Source organism: Aphanomyces astaci (assembly GCF_000520075.1).
Source record: "Aphanomyces astaci strain APO3 unplaced genomic scaffold supercont1.84, whole genome shotgun sequence".
Classification (NCBI taxonomy): Eukaryota; Oomycota; class Saprolegniomycetes; order Saprolegniales; family Verrucalvaceae; genus Aphanomyces; species Aphanomyces astaci.
Genome location: NW_009798347.1, coordinates 97,938 through 119,811, shown reverse-complemented (window position 1 = coordinate 119,811; position 21,874 = coordinate 97,938). Strand labels below are relative to the sequence as shown.

The 21,874-nt window shown below is 53.0% G+C and overlaps 6 protein-coding genes across 14 annotated transcripts; all 6 read left to right on the top strand.

The window, feature by feature from the left end:
* Window positions 1-111: 111 nt before the first annotated feature.
* H257_16333 (hypothetical protein) lies at window positions 112-4,415 on the top strand. Its single transcript, XM_009844719.1, has 6 exons — window positions 112-1,079; window positions 1,131-2,411; window positions 2,469-3,003; window positions 3,560-3,792; window positions 3,899-4,018; window positions 4,076-4,415. The coding sequence occupies exons 1-6, from the start codon at window positions 147-149 to the stop codon at window positions 4,325-4,327; spliced, it is 3,354 nt and encodes a 1,117-aa protein (XP_009843021.1). The 5' UTR covers window positions 112-146; the 3' UTR covers window positions 4,328-4,415.
* Window positions 4,416-5,069: 654 nt separating this feature from the next.
* H257_16332 (hypothetical protein) lies at window positions 5,070-5,907 on the top strand. Of its 3 annotated transcripts, XM_009844717.1 has the most exons (5): window positions 5,070-5,167; window positions 5,232-5,410; window positions 5,460-5,574; window positions 5,629-5,731; window positions 5,781-5,907. In XM_009844717.1, the coding sequence occupies exons 1-5, from the start codon at window positions 5,102-5,104 to the stop codon at window positions 5,873-5,875; spliced, it is 558 nt and encodes a 185-aa protein (XP_009843019.1). In that variant the 5' UTR covers window positions 5,070-5,101; the 3' UTR covers window positions 5,876-5,907. The 3 variants fall into 3 exon arrangements, with proteins under 3 accessions (XP_009843019.1, XP_009843020.1, XP_009843018.1); XM_009844718.1 differs by having other exon boundaries at window positions 5,629-5,907; XM_009844716.1 differs by having other exon boundaries at window positions 5,460-5,731.
* Window positions 5,908-6,375: 468 nt separating this feature from the next.
* Window positions 6,376-8,007, top strand: H257_16331 (hypothetical protein). 3 transcript variants are annotated; one of them, XM_009844714.1, is made up of 10 exons: window positions 6,376-6,514; window positions 6,570-6,674; window positions 6,722-6,832; window positions 6,892-6,956; window positions 7,014-7,068; window positions 7,122-7,281; window positions 7,354-7,470; window positions 7,523-7,672; window positions 7,725-7,850; window positions 7,909-8,007. In XM_009844714.1, the coding sequence occupies exons 1-10, from the start codon at window positions 6,401-6,403 to the stop codon at window positions 7,974-7,976; spliced, it is 1,071 nt and encodes a 356-aa protein (XP_009843016.1). In that variant the 5' UTR covers window positions 6,376-6,400; the 3' UTR covers window positions 7,977-8,007. The 3 variants fall into 3 exon arrangements, with proteins under 3 accessions (XP_009843016.1, XP_009843017.1, XP_009843015.1); XM_009844715.1 differs by lacking the exon at window positions 6,376-6,514 and having other exon boundaries at window positions 6,547-6,674; XM_009844713.1 differs by lacking the exons at window positions 6,376-6,514; window positions 6,570-6,674 and having other exon boundaries at window positions 6,680-6,832.
* A 1,095-nt stretch (window positions 8,008-9,102) lies between these two features.
* H257_16330 (hypothetical protein) lies at window positions 9,103-15,084 on the top strand (the record flags this gene model as incomplete). Its single annotated transcript, XM_009844712.1, has 1 exon — window positions 9,103-15,084. A coding segment is annotated over one exon (5,870 nt), but the record flags the coding sequence as incomplete, so codon positions are not given.
* Window positions 15,085-15,810: 726 nt separating this feature from the next.
* Window positions 15,811-18,266, top strand: H257_16329 (hypothetical protein). Of its 5 annotated transcripts, none has more exons than XM_009844710.1 (6): window positions 15,811-16,425; window positions 16,475-16,606; window positions 16,656-17,117; window positions 17,201-17,390; window positions 17,441-17,864; window positions 17,913-18,266. In XM_009844710.1, the coding sequence occupies exons 1-6, from the start codon at window positions 15,885-15,887 to the stop codon at window positions 18,207-18,209; spliced, it is 2,046 nt and encodes a 681-aa protein (XP_009843012.1). In that variant the 5' UTR covers window positions 15,811-15,884; the 3' UTR covers window positions 18,210-18,266. The 5 variants fall into 5 exon arrangements, with proteins under 5 accessions (XP_009843012.1, XP_009843010.1, XP_009843013.1 ...); XM_009844708.1 differs by having other exon boundaries at window positions 17,441-17,912; window positions 18,001-18,266; XM_009844711.1 differs by having other exon boundaries at window positions 17,441-18,266.
* A 2,757-nt stretch (window positions 18,267-21,023) lies between these two features.
* On the top strand, window positions 21,024-21,689 carry H257_16328 (hypothetical protein). Its single transcript, XM_009844706.1, has one exon. It carries the CDS (start codon window positions 21,046-21,048, stop codon window positions 21,595-21,597), a length of 552 nt encoding a protein of 183 aa, XP_009843008.1. The 5' UTR covers window positions 21,024-21,045; the 3' UTR covers window positions 21,598-21,689.
* The last annotated feature ends 185 nt before the right edge of the window (window positions 21,690-21,874 follow it).

Genomic DNA, 21,874 nt, shown 5'->3' with positions numbered 1-21,874 from the left:
TGTTGTGTGAAGTCCGAGCGTTCATCCCAGCTTGAGCTGCCGCTATGTGTATCCACAGTCCAAATTAGCAACACTTCTGGATATTATATAGAGTGACTTTATCCGGATCAAGTTCGTTTTTGTGGCCGACGTGGTGAACTGCAAGCATGGCCAAAACCCCGGGAAGCGGCAAGGGGTCCAAGCTGTCAGCGCTTCGGAGTCATGGCAGTCCCAGCGCCAAGTTTGATAGCGACGCAGCGCTCATAGAGGAGATCAAGCGTCTGCAGCCACCTTCGCCACAGCCGACCCATTGGAGGCGATGGCTGGCCGCCGCGATCGCTTTCGTGGCAGTGCATGTTGCGCTCGTGGTTGTGCTTCTCCACGATGCTGACCCGGGGTACTTCTACTCGAGACGATATCCAAACATCGGCAACATCAATCTCGAGACAGACGCACCGTTCATGGGGTACCCTCCAATTGACGTCGTGTACACGTGGGTCAACGGGTCGGACCCGCGATGGAAGCGCGAGAAGGACCACTGGCATCGTCGATGGAAAGCCCAGATCCAAGGCGACATCTTTGACGAAACAGACGAGTCGGAGGTGTTTGACGCGTCCGCGGCGGCCACGGAGAACCGGTTTCGAGACAACGAGGAGCTGCGGTACTCCCTTCGGTCGATCGAAATGTACGCGCCGTGGGTGCGCCACGTGTACTTGGTCACGGATGGCCAGATCCCAAACTGGCTGAACGTCGATTCTCCTCGGCTGACCATCGTGCCCCACCGCAGCATCTTCGCCAACCAGTCGCATCTGCCCGTGTTCTCGTCCCCAGCGATCGAAGCCAACTTGGACAAGATCCCGGGGCTGTCGTCGCTCTTCTTGTACTTCAATGACGACGTATTTCTTGGCGCGCCCGTCACCCCCGAAGACTTTATCTCCCCTTCGGGGGTTCAAAACATCTACTTGTCGTGGGAAGTGCCAGAGTGCAGCAAGGGATGCCGCGAGTTCAACCTGGGCAACCAAATCTGCGACCCTTCGTGCAATACGACGGCCTGCGCGTTCGACATGGGTGACTGCGGCTGCCTTGAAGTGCCCACTTCGGTACGAAACCATCATCGACCAACGCTATATGAACGGTGTTGTTCCATGTAGGACCCCCTTGTGTTTGACGTGGTGTGTGCGCCTCCGTCGGCCTCGAACACCGCCGCCACCGACGTCTCGCCCGTGGCAGACACGGAACAACCAGTCAAGACGGCCAACCCGCTCAACTGCATGGCCGGGTGCTCGTGGACGTGGATCGGGGACGGAACCTGCGATGTGTTGTGCAATGTGACACAGTGCGGTTTTGACGCCGGCGACTGCTCGCTCAAGGCGCTCGAAGCCCTCCCGACACTCGACCTCACGACCAAAGCGCCAGGCACGACGTACGGCGTGCATGTACCGGGGGACGCGGACGCGTTGGTGGTGCGCCTGCCGCGGCCGTTCTTTGAGTTTGTCGACCACGCGACGTTGCTGGGGGACCAACTCGTTCGTCGTGCGGTGCTGCTCGAGCAAAACATGACGCTTGTGCTCGTGTTTGCCAGGGAGGACACCACCGGCACCCCCACAGGCGGCGCGGTGGTCTCCGTCGATGGCGAACTGGCGGACGAGTCAACGGCGCAGTGGACGCTGCATGTGCTGCGCGGCCACCACACACTCCCCCACCAAGGGATGTGGTCTGTACTGTCGTCCGACTTGGCGGAGCTGAAGATGACACGGCGCCTTCACCCGAACGCATCGACGCTGGTGGATCTGCAGATCGAGCTGCCGTACCACTCGATCCCGGATTGGTCCATGCCGATGACCGTCTCCAACAAGCTGGAGCCGTCCATGCCGACGAGCGTAGTGTGTCCTCCCATATTGCCTCCCGTGGCCGACGGTGGTTCATCCGATGAGGATGATGGTGCTACCGACGATGCTGCTGTAGACAGCGGGGAAGACGATGCGGCTGTCCGTTGCATGCTGGACGGTCGCCGGGTGGTGCTGCAGTGGCAATGGAATGCTTCTCTGGACGCCGGGGCATTTTTGAGTGGAGACATCTGCACAATCAATGCGCACGTCGAGTCGTGTGTGCACGCGGTGCTGTCGCTTCGAGGGGGAGTGACGTGGGTGCCGCCTACGCCCAAGCGCCGAGAGCCGGTTGTGTGGACTGGGGAATGGTGCGCGTTTGAAGACTGCGTGGTGTCCGACTGGTTTCAAGGGGCCATCGGGGGCGGGTTGGTCGGCCAATGCTCGGTGGTCGTGGAAACCGATGCTCTGGACGACGCGCCGCCGCCGCCAGGTCCGCCCGCGGTGGATCTGGAGGTGGCCAAGAAAGCCAAAGCCATGTGCTCGAGCATCGCAAGGCGTCTCAAGGCGCGTAGTAACGAGTCGACGTGGTGGGGACTGTCAAAGGTAAGACATTTGAAACGTGTGCTATTCGTATTTCGTTATCCATCGCACCGTTCGTAGGTTCGAGACGGATGGTTGGCGGTCAAGACGTGGCTTCATGTGAACACGGTCGAGGTCCTTGACACCCCTCGCCACCACATGCTGTCGACCGATGACGTGGCAGCCTGTGAGACGTACTTTGCGTCCCGCCCCGTGGAGCTGCCGACCGTTTCAGCCGACGCCGACGCCGTCACCTCCGTCGACACGTTTGGCGACTCGCTCCGGTTTGTTAACAAGCTGTACAATGCCCAGTTTGGCAAGGTGGACGGACCGGTCCGCCGGCGGGTGCCGTCGCACATGCCGCACTTTATTCAAAAGAGTCTGCTCACCGAGATGAAGGATCACTGGGCCGCTGAGTTCAATGCGACATCGAGCCACCGCTTCCGCCACCCAAAAGACATGCAATTCAGCTTCTCGTACATGTACTACGTGGTCAATAGGCACAAGTTGCACCCCCCGACCATCGACGACATCTTTTCCACGTACATTGACATCAACCGCGACGGCCTCATTGACGAGCACGAGGCGCTCAGTGTCGCGTCGCTGCTCACATCAGGTACACGAGTGTGTGTATTTGTGTATTGTGCTTTCGAGTGAAATTTCATTGTGTTGTGGTTTCTCGTTGGAATTTAAATCGATTTGATTGGCTACCTCAGATGAGCTCAACATTATTAGCCAATCAAAACCCATTTCTCAATGAAATTCAACAACCAATCAGATCGATTGTGGATCGGTTTGGTCGGCCCCCAAATTTGTATCAAATCGACAATAACTAGAACTTATTTGGGGTGTCAATTTTAAAAAACTGGATTGTGTGGCTTGATTTAGTGGATTGTGTGAGTGGTTAGCTATATTTCTTTAAAAAAATACTTTGAAGGACTATTTTATCCCTTATGTCCTAGATATTATTTGTTTTATGCTTGGACCAACATCTATTATGCCTGGACAATGTGTATGTGGCTTCAAAATTCTAAACCGACGATCTTTTTATCGATCTTATGCTTGCTTTGTAGTATTTAGTGGATTGTATATATCTTGATTTCAAAAAAATAATATATATATATATACTATGTTTTCCCTTATTTCTTTGATTATTTGTTTCTTGTGGTTAGACGAACATCCTTCAGAGAGCGATATTGCGTCCGTCAAGGCATGCATGACCCCGAGCACGACCGAAACCAAGCGCGAAGAGATCCATCGACATGGCATAGTGACGGTCACTGAAACCACCCAGCCACACTTGACACTCGACAGTCTCAAAGCATGTGACAACGTTACCCATCGGCTGATTGAGACTGCGACCAAGCGGTTGCCGCCCACACACGTCATGGTATCGGAAGACCAAGTACGTTTGTGTTGGCAAGGATTTATATATATATATATATATATATATATATATATTCAACGTCTCAGTGGTAGAAGTATTGATATGGATGGTGATTGTATTCTAGGTGACGTTTCACATGCTGAGCGACCAATATCGCACGGCGTGGAACCAACTGCTCAACACCCGCGCCAAGCGCACCAAGTTCATTTGCATCAACGACGACATGAAGTACCCGACCGTGGCGGTACGTCGAATCGTCCTATTAATACATATATATATATTTAATCGTATTTCGTAACAGGTGGGCAACATCTTGAACGACCTGTTCACGTCGTTGTGGCCGCATCGGTCGCAGTTTGAGCTGCCATATCATTTGAAGAATCGATTTGGCCACGTGGACGAGCTCGCGTGGGCCGTCTGGACGCAGTACATTGTGATGGGGGCTGTTGGTACCCTGGTTGCTGTGGCAGTTGCCGCGTGCTTCTGGTGGGAACAGAAGAGGCCACTTGACAAGACACTGGATGAAGACAAACACAATGAGGATCACATGTGATGCCCCACCACCGCGATATTTTACTTACTCCATTTAACTCAAATGTTCTAGCACCGTGTACTTGGAAATGGATGGTGGTTGCATTCATGTATCAATAATAGTAAATAGTACTATTGATAGTATACAGCAAGGTTATAGTAAATATTAATAGTATTAATAGTAGTATACAGTACTATTATAGTAGTATACAGCAAGGTTATGAGTTTGAAGGATTCGTTAAAGGCAAGGATGGACAACCTTCATTTGCCTCTTGGTCTCGTTTACCGATGATGGTCCGTGCTGGGAAAACGAAATTATTATTGACTGTGAATAGAAATAAGTACGAAGTACATTATTGCAACATACGTCCAAGTATTTGTAATATATTTCACGTAACGTTATTGATTAAACAGTCGATTATTATTGATCGTCATGTTGTGCTCACGTTTGCATATGGCGGCTGCTTCGGCACCATTTCGTCGTTTCTGACAGTCATGTACGGCGTATACATCACTGATACAATGCAATGCTGACGTACATATTGGTCGCTCTGTGGAGGCCTCACCTTCACATTCGAGTGTCGTGTCGATTTTAGTGTTAACTACATGTATACGAAATCTCAACTGTTAATATACTGTGTAAATGTATTCTTCATTAAGACTGATAGTACGCCCAATACTACTGTGTAGTAGTGTACACTTGCTGAAAGTAGCAAAATATTATTTGTGGCGAGGTATTGCCACATACTATAAGTTAGTATTGCAGATCCGCATATGGGACTCAATCGTCAACAACATGGACGCTGCCATCGAGACAGGTGTGATCCACTTTGATGCTGACGCATACATCTGCACCGCATCGGTACGTCTAGACGCTAGACGACATAGCGAAGACTGACAGACGACATGATTCCGTCATCCACCAGGGCAACAAGATATGCCGGGATTCCACGCTCTGCTGCACCAAGAATATTCTCCTGCGAGGCAAGACGATCATCAACGCAGGCACGATCCTGCGCGGCGACTTGGCCAAGATATCTTTGGGCAAGTTCTGTGTGATTCGAGAGAAGTGCGTGCTTAAACCTCCGCCAAAGCTCCTCCCCACGTATGTACATCATCAGTCTGTGGCATGGAATGTTCATGCGATGATGTAGGGGACTCTTGTTCATTCCACAAACGCTGGGGGATCACGTGTACATTGGCGAAGGGTCCATTGTAGAAGGGGCTCGCATTGGTTCGTGCGTGCAAATCGGCAAGAACTGCGTGATTGTACGACAACATGAGTCCCCACTTGTGACGCTCACGCCGGTAGTGGTGCCGTAGGGAAAGCGAGTGATCATTCGCGACTGCTGCTACATCGCCGACAACACGATCATTCCTGCAGACGAAATCATTCCCCCCTTTACTTATGTATGTGGGATTCCAGGTACGCACCAGCCAAATCCGACGGACTTGTGGCGCTAACTATCCCCCAGCAAACTTGGACAAGGAGCTTCCCGAGGCAACGCAAGACCTGTTTATTGGCCACATCACGCGCTACTTTGAAAACTTTAGAGCTCGCAAGAAATAAGCTGACAATGTACATATATACTGGTATTAATTACTTCAGTACTACAGTACTATATACTATTAATAGTACTTCGTAGTACTAATATTGTGGTAGTATATTCGGTACGAACCGTCGAATCGAATAAAAAATCGACGCTATTGGCTACTCCATTTTTGAGTGGATTTGATTGGCTCTTATACAGAAAGAACTGGCATAGTCAGCCAATCAGAACTTCCAGCGTGATTCAATATTGATTACATAAACCACGCGAAGTTTGGAAATAATATATAGCGAATTTACAATATAGGTTTTGATATTCGTACCAACCAGCACGCCAATAAAAAAAGTACCCTAGTATGAGCTTAGTGTGAAGCTTACGGCTGTAACTACCGCTAAGCAGTCAATCACACTGCGGTGAGGTTATGACGTTGATTGGCTGCGAGGTTTACATACTACTGTAGTACTAACTATTACGTAGTACCGGTAACTAAATAGAACTGCCTTTCAATTTTCTAAATATAGCGACATCGTCGAGGTCGCGCGGGTATGTTCCTGGACGAGGCCTCACGCATGCAGAACTTTCGCCAAGTAGGCACGAAAGCGTCTGGCCAGTTGAAGAAAGGCGCGGGTATCTCGAGGCAGCAATCCTCGGAAGCGGCGGTAGACTCCATGTTCGGTCTTGTTGCAATTGGTGTCGCCTCATGCAACGAAGTAGAGGGCCACATCATCGATCCCATCCAAGTTTGAGACAATTTTGAACTTGGGGGAACGTGAAACCAATGCCTTTGGTAGTCGCACCAACAGGTTTGGGGAGGCAGAGGTACGAGGAGACGACAGTTTGATGACGAACGAGCTGACGGACTGCAGAACGAGCTCCCAGGCCCGGGCGCGTACTACAAGCCGCCATCGATGGTGGTCACCCACGCCAAGTCGGGGTCCGTGTCCAAGAAAGGCATGGGTACGGGATTCGTGTCCAAGGTAACGGCATCGACTGCATCCATCCTCACGAGCGAAACGTCATGCGCGATGCGTGACAGGTGAAGCGTTTCAACGCTACCAGCTACGACCCTGTGCCAGGACCTGGTCAATACTCTGCCTCCATGTACATACACTTACCAATGCACATTGGGTGCAGACAGTGTGGTTCACTAGTCTGTAGATCGGAGAAACCAAGCTTTAACCGGCGCATCGGGCTCAGCAGTTTTGCACCCATGGTACAGTTGTCCAAGTGTGCCTGTTGGTTCTGATGATAAGGGTATTCACCCAGGAGCGGTCGACAAACCAATATGGGGACGCTACCAGCGTGCCCGGGCCTGGTGAATACAACGCAAGTGCATTTGACGCGCAAGTTGACAAAGGCAGTCGGTCCGCGTTTGCCTCCCGAACGAATCGCGGTTTTGTGCCGCGGGCGGATGGACCTGCGCCAGGTAGAAGAACGCCATCCATCCATTCTGTCGTCGGTTGGTGGGTGGGGTTATGAGCAAAGTATCCGTGGCTAGGGCAATATGAAAACGTGTTGGCGCTGGAGCGAGAGATCACTCGAAGCCAAAAACACACACAGGGAATCTTCAAGTCCACGGTGCGACGGGTGGAGACGCCCAAGCAGGCCGTTCCTGGTACAGCTGGCGGCTTCCATATTAACTCTACTCGATTTTACCAATGACGTAGGACCGGGGGCGTACGGAGTGGAAGCGGCGGAGCGGTGCCTACGGAGCGACACCACTGCACAAGCCCAGGCCAGCAGCATGTTCAAGAGGGGCGCCGCAGATCGCTTCGGCCACTCGCTCGAGCGAAAAGCGGACGTGTTCAACGTCCCTGGTACTTGATTATGCTCGTACTTGCGATCCGCACTCAACCTGAATGACCGCAGGCCCGGGGGCGTATACCTCCGACCGCGATGGGGCCGCCACGTCGTCGACAGCAGTGTCGTCATCGGTGTTTAAATCTAGCGTGAAACGAGCCCTGGGCGAGCGAACGTCGAAGGCCCCTGGTCCAGGTAGGCACAATACAGTACTACCCCCACCCAATCACGAGGGATGTGACCTTGTGCTTAGCGTTTTATAAGCCCAGCAGCCCCGGGAAAAAGTCTCACTTGCTCAACGGCACCAAGAAGTGGCTTTAACATAATTTACGACCGATTAGTTAGCTTCACCAACGTCACACCTGCAAGCTTTGTCGGTGAGCAACCCGAATGAGTATACGTACATACTAACGGTAGTACACTTTTAGAAGGGCTGTGGCTAGCTACTAGTAGTTGCACTTAGTGTACTGTATGTGTCGCTTTCAGGAGGACTGGCTACACTTACACTCGGCTGGCAAATGGACACGAGACTGCGTTCGAACTATACGTTCGTTACCAAGGGTCCCACGATACAGTCTCAATAGTCGACGAGAAAACTTGCACCAACCCCAAGATGTCTTACCATTATTTGATTGCAGTCTCGATCGCTGGTTCTAATCTGTAACGAACAAACACTATTGAAAATGAATGTACATACATTTTTGATATATTGAGGAGTTCTCAAATAGGGTAATTTACTAGAATTCTATTGCCCATATGTTGAGACCGGAGTGCCCCTACGAAACCCACACCCGTGCTCACGTTGCGCCACGTGCGTTTGAAAAACCCTAAATAAAGGAATTACCTACCCAAACCCATGTCGTACAAATTGTGGTGGTTATCATGTCCAGCAAGAATGTTAGTCTGTCGCAGTCCCCGTGGCCTCTTGGAGGTGTTCCATCCTATTCGAATCGTGTCCAGTGATGAATGATTGCATTACCGGTAGTTAAGATAGCACATTCACTATGTATGACCAAGCACTTTGATTTTCGTGGCAATCTGTCAGCTCCGGTGAGGCCACTCACTCCTCACAGCCGACAGTGACGTTCGTCATAGTTGGTCATTCCGATAGCGTGATCGGTGTGACAGGGATAAGGTAGGGTGCCAGGCTGCATACAACCAAAAGTACTTTAACCTAGTCGTTAAAACGATCGCGTGGCTGAATTTCATTCAAGCAAGCAACGACGTTATTTAGTAAAAACGTTTCACGTCGCTCAGAAACCCGATGAAGATTTGCACACATCGAATAAGATTTGAAATGGTGCAATTTCCTTTATTTAGGGTATTTGACAGGCTACCGTCGAAGTAAATGTCCAAACTTCGACGAAGTTTCCACCGGCCCAATACAAACTTCAAGTATATACGCCACATGGTCAGACAATCTTCAGCAGGCAACGCACACTTTCAAAAATGAGCGCTGGCTCCGACATCCAAGGCGCGCCCTTGATGGAGAAGCAAGTGCTGCCGCCCATGCGGCGAGGGTACACGTCCACCCTGCTGTGGAAGAACTTCTTGCTCAAGAAGAAACACCCGATCAAGTGGGCGCTTGAGGTCCTCCTCCCCGTTGCGCTCATCTTGCTTATGGGCGGCCTCAAGACCCTAACAGACGACGTGAAGGTCCCCGATGGCTGGTCCACCGACAAACCTATTGAGGGCAGTGACACCATCGGCACGAGCTACTCTCTGTTCCATGTCGACACTATGTTTGGAGTGCCGCTCCCGAAGTTCTACCAAACGGAAGGCACAGTGTCCGGTCTGTTGCTTCAAATGGCTACCAAGGCATGGGACGCACGCCAAGATTCCAAGGGCATGACGGCCGCCCAGAACGAAGCTTGCTCTGCCGCCGCATACTCGGGCAACGTGAACGCCGACGTCAACTCCCCGTCCGCATGGCCGGCGATCTGTCGCGACAACATCATCCCTCAAAAGCTCGCGATCGCACCCGACAACGACTTTACGCGCAAGTACTTTCTCGAGACGCTGAGTTTGTGGTACCCCCGCGTTTCACTCGATGCGAACGGCACGTTGGCAGTGCCGTCGATCGCCGATTCCGTCCAGTTTTTCGCCGACGAAACGGCGTTGAATGCGTACGTTACCAACGTCGAGTACGCCAAGAGCTTCTCGACACCCCGCATTGCCGCCGCCATCGTGTTCACGGCCATGCCATCACCCTTGGGTTCCGCGGGCAACATCGAGTATAGCATCCGCCTAAACTCGACGCTCGGGCGCGGCGGGGTCACGGGCGACGTCCCGCGCACCAACCTAGAGCCGTTTCTACCTCTGCAGCGCTCGATCAACACAGACTCCTACACGCGGTACGCCAAGTCGGGCTTCATGTCTTACCAGACGCTCGTGACGCGGTTCGCCCTGTGCGTGCCGGACTGGAACGCCGACACGCGGACCACTACGGGCACATGCACGCAGGAGACGGCGGTGATGGCCGCCGGCAATGCGATGACGGACGCCACGCTAGTGTCGACGCAGCTCCAGGCCGACTTGAACGTGTTCTTGTCAATCATGTCGTACACGAACGCGACCAAGAAGCCATTCAACTTGAACAGCGTGCCATTGGCGGCGCTGTCGGCCCTGGCCAAACCGCTGCGCCAGATGCCGCAGCCCGTCGGCGGCGCGTCCGTGTTTGCATTCCCCATCCAAGCGTTCACGTCGTCGCCGTTCTATCAATCGGTCAAGGACTTCTTTGGCCTCGTGTTCGTGCTGTCGTACCTGCACGCGCTGTCGTCGGTGCTCGTAGCGCTCATCTCGGAGAAAGAGACCAAGGCCCGCGAACTCATGAAGATCCTCGGCGTGCCTGAAAGCGCGATCGTGTTGAGCTGGTACATCACGTACGGCGCCATCTTCGTCGTGGCGGCCGTCCTTCAAGCCGTCGTGGGCAAGGTTGTGCTCTTCCCCAACTCGAACGTGCTGTTGTTGCTTGTGTTCTTCCTGCTCTTTGGATGGGCCGTGCTCGCGTACGGGTACATGGTGTCCGCCATCTTTTCAAAATCCCGCACGGGGACGTACATTGGCATGATCGGCTTCTTCGCCATGTACCTCGTCACCGCCGGCTTTAACGACACGTCCGCCGCCAAGTCCAAGGCCATCGCGTGTCTGTTTGCGCCCGCGGCGCTCACGTTTGGCGTCAAGAGCTTGGCCGAGTCGGAAGCCAGCGGCATCGGCATCACATCGGCCAACGCGGGCAGCGACATCAACAACTTCAAGTTTACGACTGCGATCTTGTTTTTGGTCGTTGATGTCATCATGTATACGCTCCTGGGGCTGTACTTTGAGCGTGTGGTGCCAAAGGACTATGGGGTGACTGAGACGTGGTACTTTGCTGTGACACCGTCATACTGGAGAAAGAAATGGACGAAGGAAACGGCCAAGGCAGTGTCGGCGGACGCGCTCGCCGTAGCTCTCGACGTGCACAGCGACAACATGGAAGACGTAGGCATCGAGCTCAAGCAGCAAGAAACGTCGGGCGACGCCTTTTGCATTCAAAACTTGCGCAAAGTGTTTGCCGTGCCTGGTGGAGTAAAGGTCGCGGTGAAAGGCATCAACTTGACCATGTACAAGAACCAAATCACGTGCTTATTGGGGCACAACGGCGCCGGCAAGACAACGCTGATCTCCATGTTGACGGGTATGATTCCAGCGACGAGCGGCGACGCCACGGTCCACGGCCTGTCGCTGCATGACGACTTGGGCCAACTTCGCCGGTCGCTCGGCATGTGTCCGCAGCACGACGTGCTGTACGCCGAGCTGACGGTACACGACCACTTGATGTTTTACGGCAAGATCAAGGGGTACCGGGGCCATGCCCTCGACGCTCAAGTAGACGCCAAGATCGTCGAAGTGGGGCTGACGGAGAAGCGTCACGTCAGGACCAGCGACTTGTCGGGCGGGATGAAGCGCAAGTTGAGTCTAGCGATTGCGTTGCTGGGCGACAGTCAGGTGGTATTTCTAGACGAGCCGACGTCTGGCATGGACCCGTACAGCCGTCGCAGCAGTTGGGAAATCATCCTCAACAACCGATACAACCGCATCATCGTGTTGACCACGCACTTTATGGACGAAGCCGACATCTTGGGCGACCGCATTGCCATCATGGCGGAAGGGGAGCTGCGATGCTGTGGGTCGTCCATGTTCCTCAAGAATAGGTACGGCGCCGGCTACAACTTTTCGCTCGTCAAGATGGACGACTGCGACACGGATGCGCTGATCGCGTTTGTGCAGCGTCACATTGGCGACGCCACCAAGGTACTAAGCAACGTGGGCACGGAGATCTCGTTCCAGCTCCCATTAGACTGCTCGCATTTGTTTGCGCCTATGTTTGTCGAGCTGGACGCCAACTTGGCTCGTTTGGGTGTGCTCTCGTACGGCATTTCTGTGACAACGTTGGAAGAAGTGTTCATCAAGGTTGCGGAGATTGGCGACGAGCACCACCAGCACACGCTGCAGAAGACGAAGCAAGTCCCCATGACAGTAACATCCAATGACGGGTCGTCGTCGGAAGGGTACAAGCTAGCCGACAACGCGCCCCCGTCGGCGCTCGCCATGTTCTGGGTCCACTTTCACGCGCTCTTGCTCAAGCGCGTGCGCACCGCCAAGCGGGACAAGCGCGTGGTCGTGTTCGGAACGGTGCTGCCCATCGTATTTCTCGTGCTTGGTATTGCGCTGTTGAAAGCGAGCTCGCTGACCCGCAACGACCCGCCGCTGGTCCTCAACACGGCGGCGTATCCTCTCAAAGACAGCACGCCCGTGCCGTACTTGTGCCAATCCGACTGGATGTGCGACACTGCGTCGCAGATCTCGTCCGCCAAGCCCCAGCCGTTCGTCGGTATTAACACGCAAAACGATGCGGCGGCGTACCCGGCTACCCCACCCCCCGTCGTGTTTGGCGTGACATATGCCAACCTGACAACCGCCAACAGCTACTGCGTCCGCGCCGGCGAAGAAATCTTCAAGCGCGGCTACGGCAAAGCCCCAAATAATGCGGCGGTGCCCGGGCAGTACGGCGGGTACGTGCTGCTGGGCGACGCCAAGTCGAGGTCGTTCGGGTACAACTTGGCCGTCAATACCACCGCAGTCCACGCCGCCATCGTACACAAGGCTCTCTTGGACGAAGCGCTGTACCGCACTGTCACGGCGAACCCAGCCTTGAAGCTGACGTGTACCAACCAGCCGCTGCCGCTCACCGACTCGACCAAGATCCTGTTTACGACCATCGTGTCATTCACCACGTCAGTGTTTGTCGTGCTCGCATTTGCGTACTTTACGGCGTCCATCGTGCCCTATTTGGTTCACGAGAAGCACCCGACGCACAACTCCAAGCACCAGCAGTTGGTCAGCGGCGTGAGTTTGCCGGCGTTCTGGCTCGCCAACTTTGCGTGGGACTTGCTCTTGTACTCGGTGCCGTGTGTATTTGGGCTGCTCGCCATCTACTTCTTCGACATTACGCCATTCACAGGTCGCGACTGCTCGTCCTGCGCGGCGTCGCCATTTGCCGCGCTCATCGTGGTATTTGTGCTGTTTGGGTTTGCCATCGTATCGTTCTGTTACCTCCTTTCGTACTTGTTTACAGACGCCGCGTCGTCTCAGACGTACATTATCATGATCAACGTTCTTCTCGGCACGATCTTGATGACAACATCCGTGATCCTCGACATCATCGAGTCCACCAAAGAGATCAACGCGCACCTCAAGTTCATCTGGCGCCTCTCGCCGCTGTTTTGCGTGGGCAACAGTCTCAACCAGCTCAGCATTGCCACGCTGCGGCTTTCGATTGGCGTGCTCAAGAAGGACACGTCGGCATTTAGCACTGACATCCTCGGGTGGGAAGTCGGGTACTTGGCCGTGGAGGCTGTGTTGTTCCCCATCATCGCCATCGGCATCGACTACGCCTTGAGCTTTCCCAAGATCAAGGCTAAGATCACGAAGGACCCGCAGGTTGTTGACGCACCGTACGAAGTGGACGTCGACGTCCAAGCCGAGGAGGACCGCGTGGCCTGCGGGGCAGCCGACAAGGACGCGGTCGTGATGAACGGTCTGCGCAAGGTGTACAAGGGCGGCAAAGTGGGCGTGGTCAGCCTGTCGCTGGGGCTCCCGAAAGGCGAGTGCTTCGGCTACCTCGGGATCAACGGCGCCGGCAAGACGTCCACGATGAAGATCCTCACGGGGGACGTGCTGCCAACGTCTGGCTCGGCAACCCTCGGGGGGTTTGACATCATGTCACAGCAGCTCGAAGTGCGTCGGCTGATCGGGTACTGCCCACAGTTTGACGCACTAATCGACCTGCTGACCGTTCGTGAACACTTGGAACTGTTTGCGTCCATCAAGGGCGTGCCATCCAAACGCATCTGCGACACGGTCAAGGACAAAATGGACCAGATGAACTTGAACGACTTTGAGCACAAGTTGGCTGGGACGCTGAGCGGCGGCAACAAGCGCAAGCTGTCGGTGGCGATCGCTCTGATTGGGTCGCCCCCGATCATCTTCTTGGACGAACCATCCACGGGCATGGACCCCGTGTCCCGTCGGTTCATGTGGGATGTCATTGCCGACATTTCCACGCGCAGCAAAGAGTCGACGATTCTGCTGACCACGCACAGCATGGAGGAGTGCGAGGCGCTGTGCAGCCGCGTCGGCATCATGGTGGGTGGCCGGCTGCGATGTGTGGGAAGCGTCCAGCATCTGAAGAACCGCTTTGGCGATGGACTGATGATGCACATCAAGTTGGCGGCCGTGCTGTCTGCCGACGTGGACCGCATGATCAGTACGTCGCCTTCGCTGGAAGGAGGGGCCACGTTAACCAAGGACCAGCTGGTGGACGTGTGTGCGTCGTTGGCCAAACCCCACCGCGCCGACCAGATCAGCATGGAGCATGCGACGGGGTATGTGCTGGCGGAATCGCTCGGCCGCAACGACTACGTCCGCGTGCGGGACTTTTGCGCGTGGTGGCTCAGTGAAGACCGCTTTGAAAAGATGGCGGCGTACCTGGGCCAGAGCTTTGGGGAGCCGAATGTGCTGCTGTTGGAGCGCCAGAACGACCTGTCGCGGTTCAAGTTGGTCGGTGACAAGCACACGCTGGCGCTGTCCAACGTGTTTTCGCTCATCGAATCGACCAAAACCGACTTGCACGTCAAGGAGTACACCGTGTCGCAGACCACCCTCGAGCAAATCTTCAACAACTTTGCGTCCCAGCAAACCCAAGAAATGGGCGTCGCGCGGGGCGTGGAAAAGGCAGCAGCGGGCGACCACTACCGAGCGATGCATGCTTAGCCTACTAACTACTACATACTACTTATATACCACTACTAACTACTACGTAGTACGATTAGTATACCAGTACTCTATATGAAATTAATTATAAGTATTGTGCTTTCGAGTGAAATTTCGTGTTGTGGTGTGGTTTCTCGTTGGAATTTAAATCGATCTGATTGGCTACCTCAGATGAGCGCAAAATTATTAGCCAATATAAATGAAATTCAACCAATCAGATCGATTGTGGATCGCTTTGGTTGGCGCGATTCGATTGCACCCCCTCCCCAAATGTTTGATCCGTGTATTGTGAGAGTTCAGTTTTTATCTTCATAAAATATGCAAATTCACTGTCAACGTCCGAACATAGTAACTTTGCACTTTCTGTCCTTATTCTGTCGACCATCTGTGGGACCATTCTGAACTGATGACGATGGTCAGCAATTTCGGCCACCAAGTGGTTCACTGCGACGCACTTGGGCTTGCTTTGACATTTCGTCCTCTTCAAGATACAATTACATGTAGATTCATTCATCGCATATCCATTGCATCAAAGTGATTGCCCTTGTGGACTACTTTGCAGGTCATTTCTGACTCCAACAATTTCATACGAACATCCCACCATTTAGGGTGTAATTCGGACACTATATATATGTGAAGTCGTGACATTCTTTAGAAAAGGCAAGATACAAATTGTAACTACTCGAAATTGTATTGCTATAGTTTGACATTTCATATACTAGTACTGTACTAGTACTACTTGACAATGAGCGTAACGTTATGCACAATATGTACTGTAGTCGGCAGTAGTACACCAAAACGTTTCAGTGCAAGTGTTGTAGCACTTGCGTTTTGTATACAAAACACACCTTCGCATGTCGGACTGACCACGTTCCAGTAGTAGAGGTCAGCCCATTAAGATAGCACAAGACGATGGCGTTGGCAACATTGCCCAGGGTGCTTGGCATGCTCGTCGCCGCCTTGCTGGTGTCCACGGCGAGCGAAGCGAGTGCCTCCGATTGCCTCAACATGGACAAGCTTCCGAGCGTGGCCCTCGGCTCGTCGGGGGCGTATACACTGCAGAGTCGAGTGGAACGGGGTGGGTCGTTGCTGTGTCTAAAGGCGACGTTCACGGGCACCACCTCGTGGCTTGGGGTCGGCATCGCTCGTTCAAATTTGATGGTGTCGACGATCGGTGGTCCCGCCAACGTGCTGGTGTTTGATGCCGCGAAAATGACTGCCAACACGTACGTCGTGAACGGCAAAGGCGTGGCCAAAGTGAACATGCAAAGCTACCAGTCGTCGTATACTGTCATCGACATGACGTCGCGGGACTCGCTCACGTCGGTTACAGTGTCGCGGGCCATGTCTGTGAATGAGTCCCACGTGTATGATGTGGCCATCGCCGTCGATGCCCCGACGAACGTCATTTGGGCCTACGGGGCCAAGTGGCCAGGGAAACATGTCGACAAAGGTATGCCCATATCGCGTCGAACCATCCATGGCTACCTAGTGGCATGTAGGCGCGATGCTCTTAGCCTTTTCAGACACGAAAGACACGCGGAATGTCGGGTCCACGTCCAGCTACGTGGTCATTCTCGGCACCATCGTCGCCTCGATGGCTACGGCCTCGCTCGCGCTTCGCTTTTCCTTCAGTAAAGCACACCATCTGTTCGAAACAACAACGTAATAATTGCCGATTAGAACGGCTGGACCACAAGCTCGTGCCGCCACCAAGGGAAGCTAGCTCCGGCTGTTTTGCCATTCAACGCACGCTGAGCGACTTGTCCGTGGGAGAAGGCATCCTCGTCCTGCTGTACCTCACTGGTCTGGTGCTGGTGCTGGCCCTGCTGCCGTTTTACGAGGCCAACGTCGTAGCGTTCGACCGCCAAGTGTCGTTAGCCAGTGGCCACCTGGGTCTGTTTCATCTGTCACTCCTGATAGTCCCCGTGTCCCATGTCGGGTGGTGGCTCAATCTGGCCCAGTCGCGCCTCCTCAAGTTCCACAAAGCCCTCAGCGTCGTCTTCCTTTTGTGTGGGGGGCTGCATCTGGCCTTCAGTATCAAGGCATATGGCGCCGGCATTGTCTGGTACCGCGATCCGTTTGGCAGCCAACGAGTCGTCCCCCTCTTTGGCTTTGTGGCCCTCGGATGCTTTCTCTGCGTGGGTACGTAGTATCGTTCATCCGTGAACGTTGGTGATCGATTGGAATGCTGACATGTGTGCACATACATGATCGATCGTTGCCAGGTGTCGTGGCCATCCCCATCATCCGACTCAATTTGTACGAACTGTTCCTGGCCATCCATCGAGTGCTGTTTGTGGCTGGCATTGTCTTGGTGTATCTCCACAGCCGCACGATTCAAATCGCTCTCATTTGCCCGCTTGTGATCTACGGCATTGGTGGCATCTTCGTGCGCCTTCCGCCCTTCTTCAAAACGTACACCACCCCACCCCCCATTGTCCGATCTATGGTTGACCTGCACCTAGGTACACCGTCACAACGGCGATCACCACCTCCCACACGACCATGCTCACGCTGCCATTGACCAAACACACTCAGCGATGGGTGACGCAGTACCGCTTGTGTTCCCACGCCTATGTCAACGTACCAGCCATCTCGGCCACGGCATGGCATCCGTTCACGGTCATGATCACACCTGCCCGCGACGGCATTGCATTTTGCATCAAATCAGTGAAACCCCACAGCTTCACCCACAAACTGCACGTGTTGTCGCACCTGCATGACCACTTGAATGTGAAATTGGCCGGACCGTACGGCCAGCCCACCGTGGACTTGACCAAGTACCAGCAAGTGGTGCTCGTGGGCGGTGGCATCGGAGTCACCCCCCTCCTTGGGGCGATCAACTTCCTCGACAGCCATGCCCACGTGAAAATGCACTTGTGCTGGGTGGTATGTCACATCTTGCCTGTCACATGTGCGACGACGATTTTGAACTAGGTGCGACACCCGGACGAGCTACTGAGTTGCCAGACCATGATGTTCCCATTACCCCACTTTGTCACGGCCGAATTTTACGTTAGTTTAGCGATTTCCGAAGGCCAGATCGAAACCGACCGTGGCGACGTCGTGAGGTATTCCCCCGGACGCCCCACCGCCGACGCTATCCTGCAGAGGTTCCAGAACATCCCGCGCACAGTCGTCCTCGCGTGTGGCCCCGAAGGCATGATCGTGGACGCCCAGCGCGAAGCATATGACCGCGGATTTGACTTTCAAAAAGTCGTGTTTGCGTTTTAACAAGTCAAAATGAATGTAGTAAGTAGTTTTCTGGACAAGACAAGATTGCTCCAGTATTATGGATGCACTGTGCAGTACATACATTTGGCGAAACATGACCCATAGGACGACAAATGGTGACCGTGGTTGTACACTGGGATTTACTTCGAAGTAGATCACTTGCACAATACTGCTTGACTCCAATTACACTCCGAGTACGTACTAGTGCTATATTTAGTACTGTATATGCCAGATGATATCAGTCTCGTTTCCGTGGCCATTTGGCCAATCACTCCTCCACGCGTGGCAGTGCCGGCAGTCGCGAGAGTTATTGCGTGGTGGTCGCTGTAACTTGACTGCTTCCACCCACTGCATGGTCTCGGACAAGTGAATGGTAGCGTGGACATGCATCCCCTTGACCACTTGCAGTCAACAAAGTCTGGGATTGAAAGTACACTCGACCAAGGAGTTGAGCCCGGTGGTGGCAACCCACTCGATCGCCATATCGGTGCATCCTTTGCTTCGGTTGGAGTAAAGACAGTGGACAACTTCCAAATGGCCACGAGAAGCCACCCGATCGATCGCAGAGGTCGAACAGCTGACTCCACACTTGTGAAAGTTTATCAGGAGTGCCAGATGGCCACGCCGTCCATGGCCTCCACCAACGACGGACACGCCATTTCGAGCAAATATTTCACCACAGCCAAATGTCCATTCGTCGATTGCACAATCCACAACTTGCCCATCTGGATTGACATCGGACCAATGGAGCTTCAGCCACCGCATATGACTGTGGCGTGCCCATTCAGCAGCGCACAACAGTAAGACTTCATGGTAATTGGCAGCCTTTGGATCATAAGCACCAATCTCCACTCGAAGGCCCGTCCTCGATTGTTGGTGGATGCCCGTCCGCGTCGTGGTGGTCCACCTGGCCTCGCTATGGATGCGCCACTTTAGTGACACGTGTGGTAATCTCATAACATTTAACAAAGACCCCTATATATTACAAGTTGCCATAGTTGGAACTCATATACGATATATGGCTTATACATGCATTGGGGCCACAATCTTCTTGCTTGTAGCAGTGCATGTCGAAGCTTGTCATAGGTATTCAGTGTACTACAGTATGCCTGACATATGCACCACCATTCCTTTCGCATTTGATATCATCTACAAGTCAACTAATACGGTCTGCGCGAGGTTAGGTTCCGGCGAGGTTGTTCCAGACAAATGTCAATGCGAGCATGAACGTCCCAAGTGAAAAGCACCGGTCTTCTGGATAAGTTTAGTTTCATTGGTGGGGCAATGACGACATATGTCAGAGCTACCACATGGAATATATCACTTTGATAGGGTATCCATCAACGCGTTGTGCCAGGCAAGCTGATTTCGGATCTAACAGTCTGTCGCCTTTGCGAAACAATAAATTCGTGTTCTGAGAGATTACTTTCGTCCGCCGAACCAAACTCACTCATGATGCATCACCACCGCCCAAATGCTCAAGCGCGACATATATCGCCGGCATAATCACCCCTTCAATGATAGCGTTACCATCCAAAGCCGATTTTTGCGAATGTGTGTCGGCAATACATATACACTATACGGTACCGTAATGGTATAAAGGACAGAATATTAGTGTGCATGTCAGCAGTTCCCACGTTAAAACGTAGATCAAGGTTTGCTTGAGTTCCACACCATTTGTTTCTACGATAACGACTACTCCAAGCAAAGGTGTTACATGTTAGACATTAGAATAGAAATGTGCACAACAACTACATATCGCTCAAGCTAAATATCGCTCAAGCGTTCGCCTGGACAAGGAGGAGTGCCAGGGTGCTGTTTTGCTGCCTCTGGTAAACCCTGAAGTCTGTGTCACGACCACCTGAAGATAGAATCCATTGCTGATCACGCATGCACTTCAAGCAACAAATTTTCAATAACGTTACGTCGTTCATGGCGTTACGAATCGCCCAACCCAATTGATAGGGTTCGCAGTAACTATACGTATAATACTGCCGTGTCCACTCAACTTGTTCTGGTTCGCAGTGCCAATTCAGTGTACCCTAAAATCGGACAATTGCAGAGACGCCAGGCAGGCTTGGAGTCCTCCTTCCATTGTAATTCTTCCAGCCACATATGACACGCCTATATGTGAGCGTTGTTTCAGTGAAGCAGAGATACGTTCTTTAGTACATCTACAAGTAGCAAGCCCACGTTCGCTTGTCTGTTCGGAACAGCACTATTCGATACATCCGAAAAGGCCCTACCACCTTGGAACACAAGATTCCTCCGTCGATGCAGAAGCCGTGGAATACTGTATATACTTGAGGTACTCGTAGAGAGTGCGAGTCCCATTGGTCGCAATGTCAAACCCTGCGATCGGAGTTGCCAACTATGCGCTGCACGGTAACTTATAAACATGTTGGTTACTCCCAAGGGAGATGGCGATAGGTGCGATGATGGGAAGAATGGCGGAGATGTCCGAAACAGGCACATTTTTACTGGACAAAAGAGACTTCATCTACATATGCACGTACTACCTGTTGTAGCTGGACTAGCAGGACGACTCATGCTTTTAGCATGGACCTCTCTTTGGCTACTAACAAGGTGTTACCCCCCACAGACTGGCTGGCTACTTGGAGAAAGCGGAGAAGCACGCGGCGGCGGTTTCAGTTTCTACCAATCACAATCGAGCATCCTTTCGAAAGTGTGCCGATCTTACAGATTGTATACCGTAACCTATATCTTCAACGAGACAGACGAAAGGGATTACTTTTACACGATATAGAACAATCAAGTGGGTTAACGTACGCCCTTCGCCATTGATCGTTTTGATTCGCAAGCGACAACGAGTCCAATGGAATGCGCGGAGGATGCCAACTTCACGACCCCTCGAACGATCCCGCGGACGGAAAATGATGTGTTTACATTCGTATCCCCTCCCACGAAGAGCGAGCCTACGCCACGGGAGCCTTCCAAAGGGAGGTCCATGTCACGGCTATCGTCGTCCAGGTCCCACAAAATGTGCCTGTATCGAACAGGCAAGTGCAGCAACCAGAGACACATCAAACCGAACGGATCCCTGCACAAAATGTGCACGTTTCACAGAGCCAAAGCCAATGAAAACCAGCGACGTCTCGATCAAAAGAAGAAGGACGCGGGGTTCCATCGACGAGAGCGCATTTCCGCCTTCAAAGTGAAAGGCGTGCTCCAGCCAAAGTCCGCAACGCTCGTGTACGCCCTCGACAGCAGCGATGCACCCTCCACAGGAACAACGCAACTACAACAGGTGTTATCGCATCCATTAGAAGACATCATGCCAGACGTGATGATCCCATTCCTCCTCGACAGCTACTTGGATGTGACAGGCGAGAACACAACGAACTCGTCGTCGTCCCACGTCGCCTAGTTGCGACCGCGTATTTAAGAGCGCGTTCAAATAGGGTGGTTGTCCAAGTAATAACTTATGGTCGTTCATTGAATTCCAAGCAGTTGTAGCCATTTACTCTCGCACAACATCGTATAGCTCGCCCTGGCGACTGGAATATCTGGAATAGTATCGTTTAGTCGACCATCAAAGCACACTTTTACTCCAACGCTGTTTGTGTCTAGTATGTCTTCCTGTCCTCTGCAGACAGCACGTCGTCATTTGCCAGCAGTACATTCGACCGCTTTCGCACCGCGAT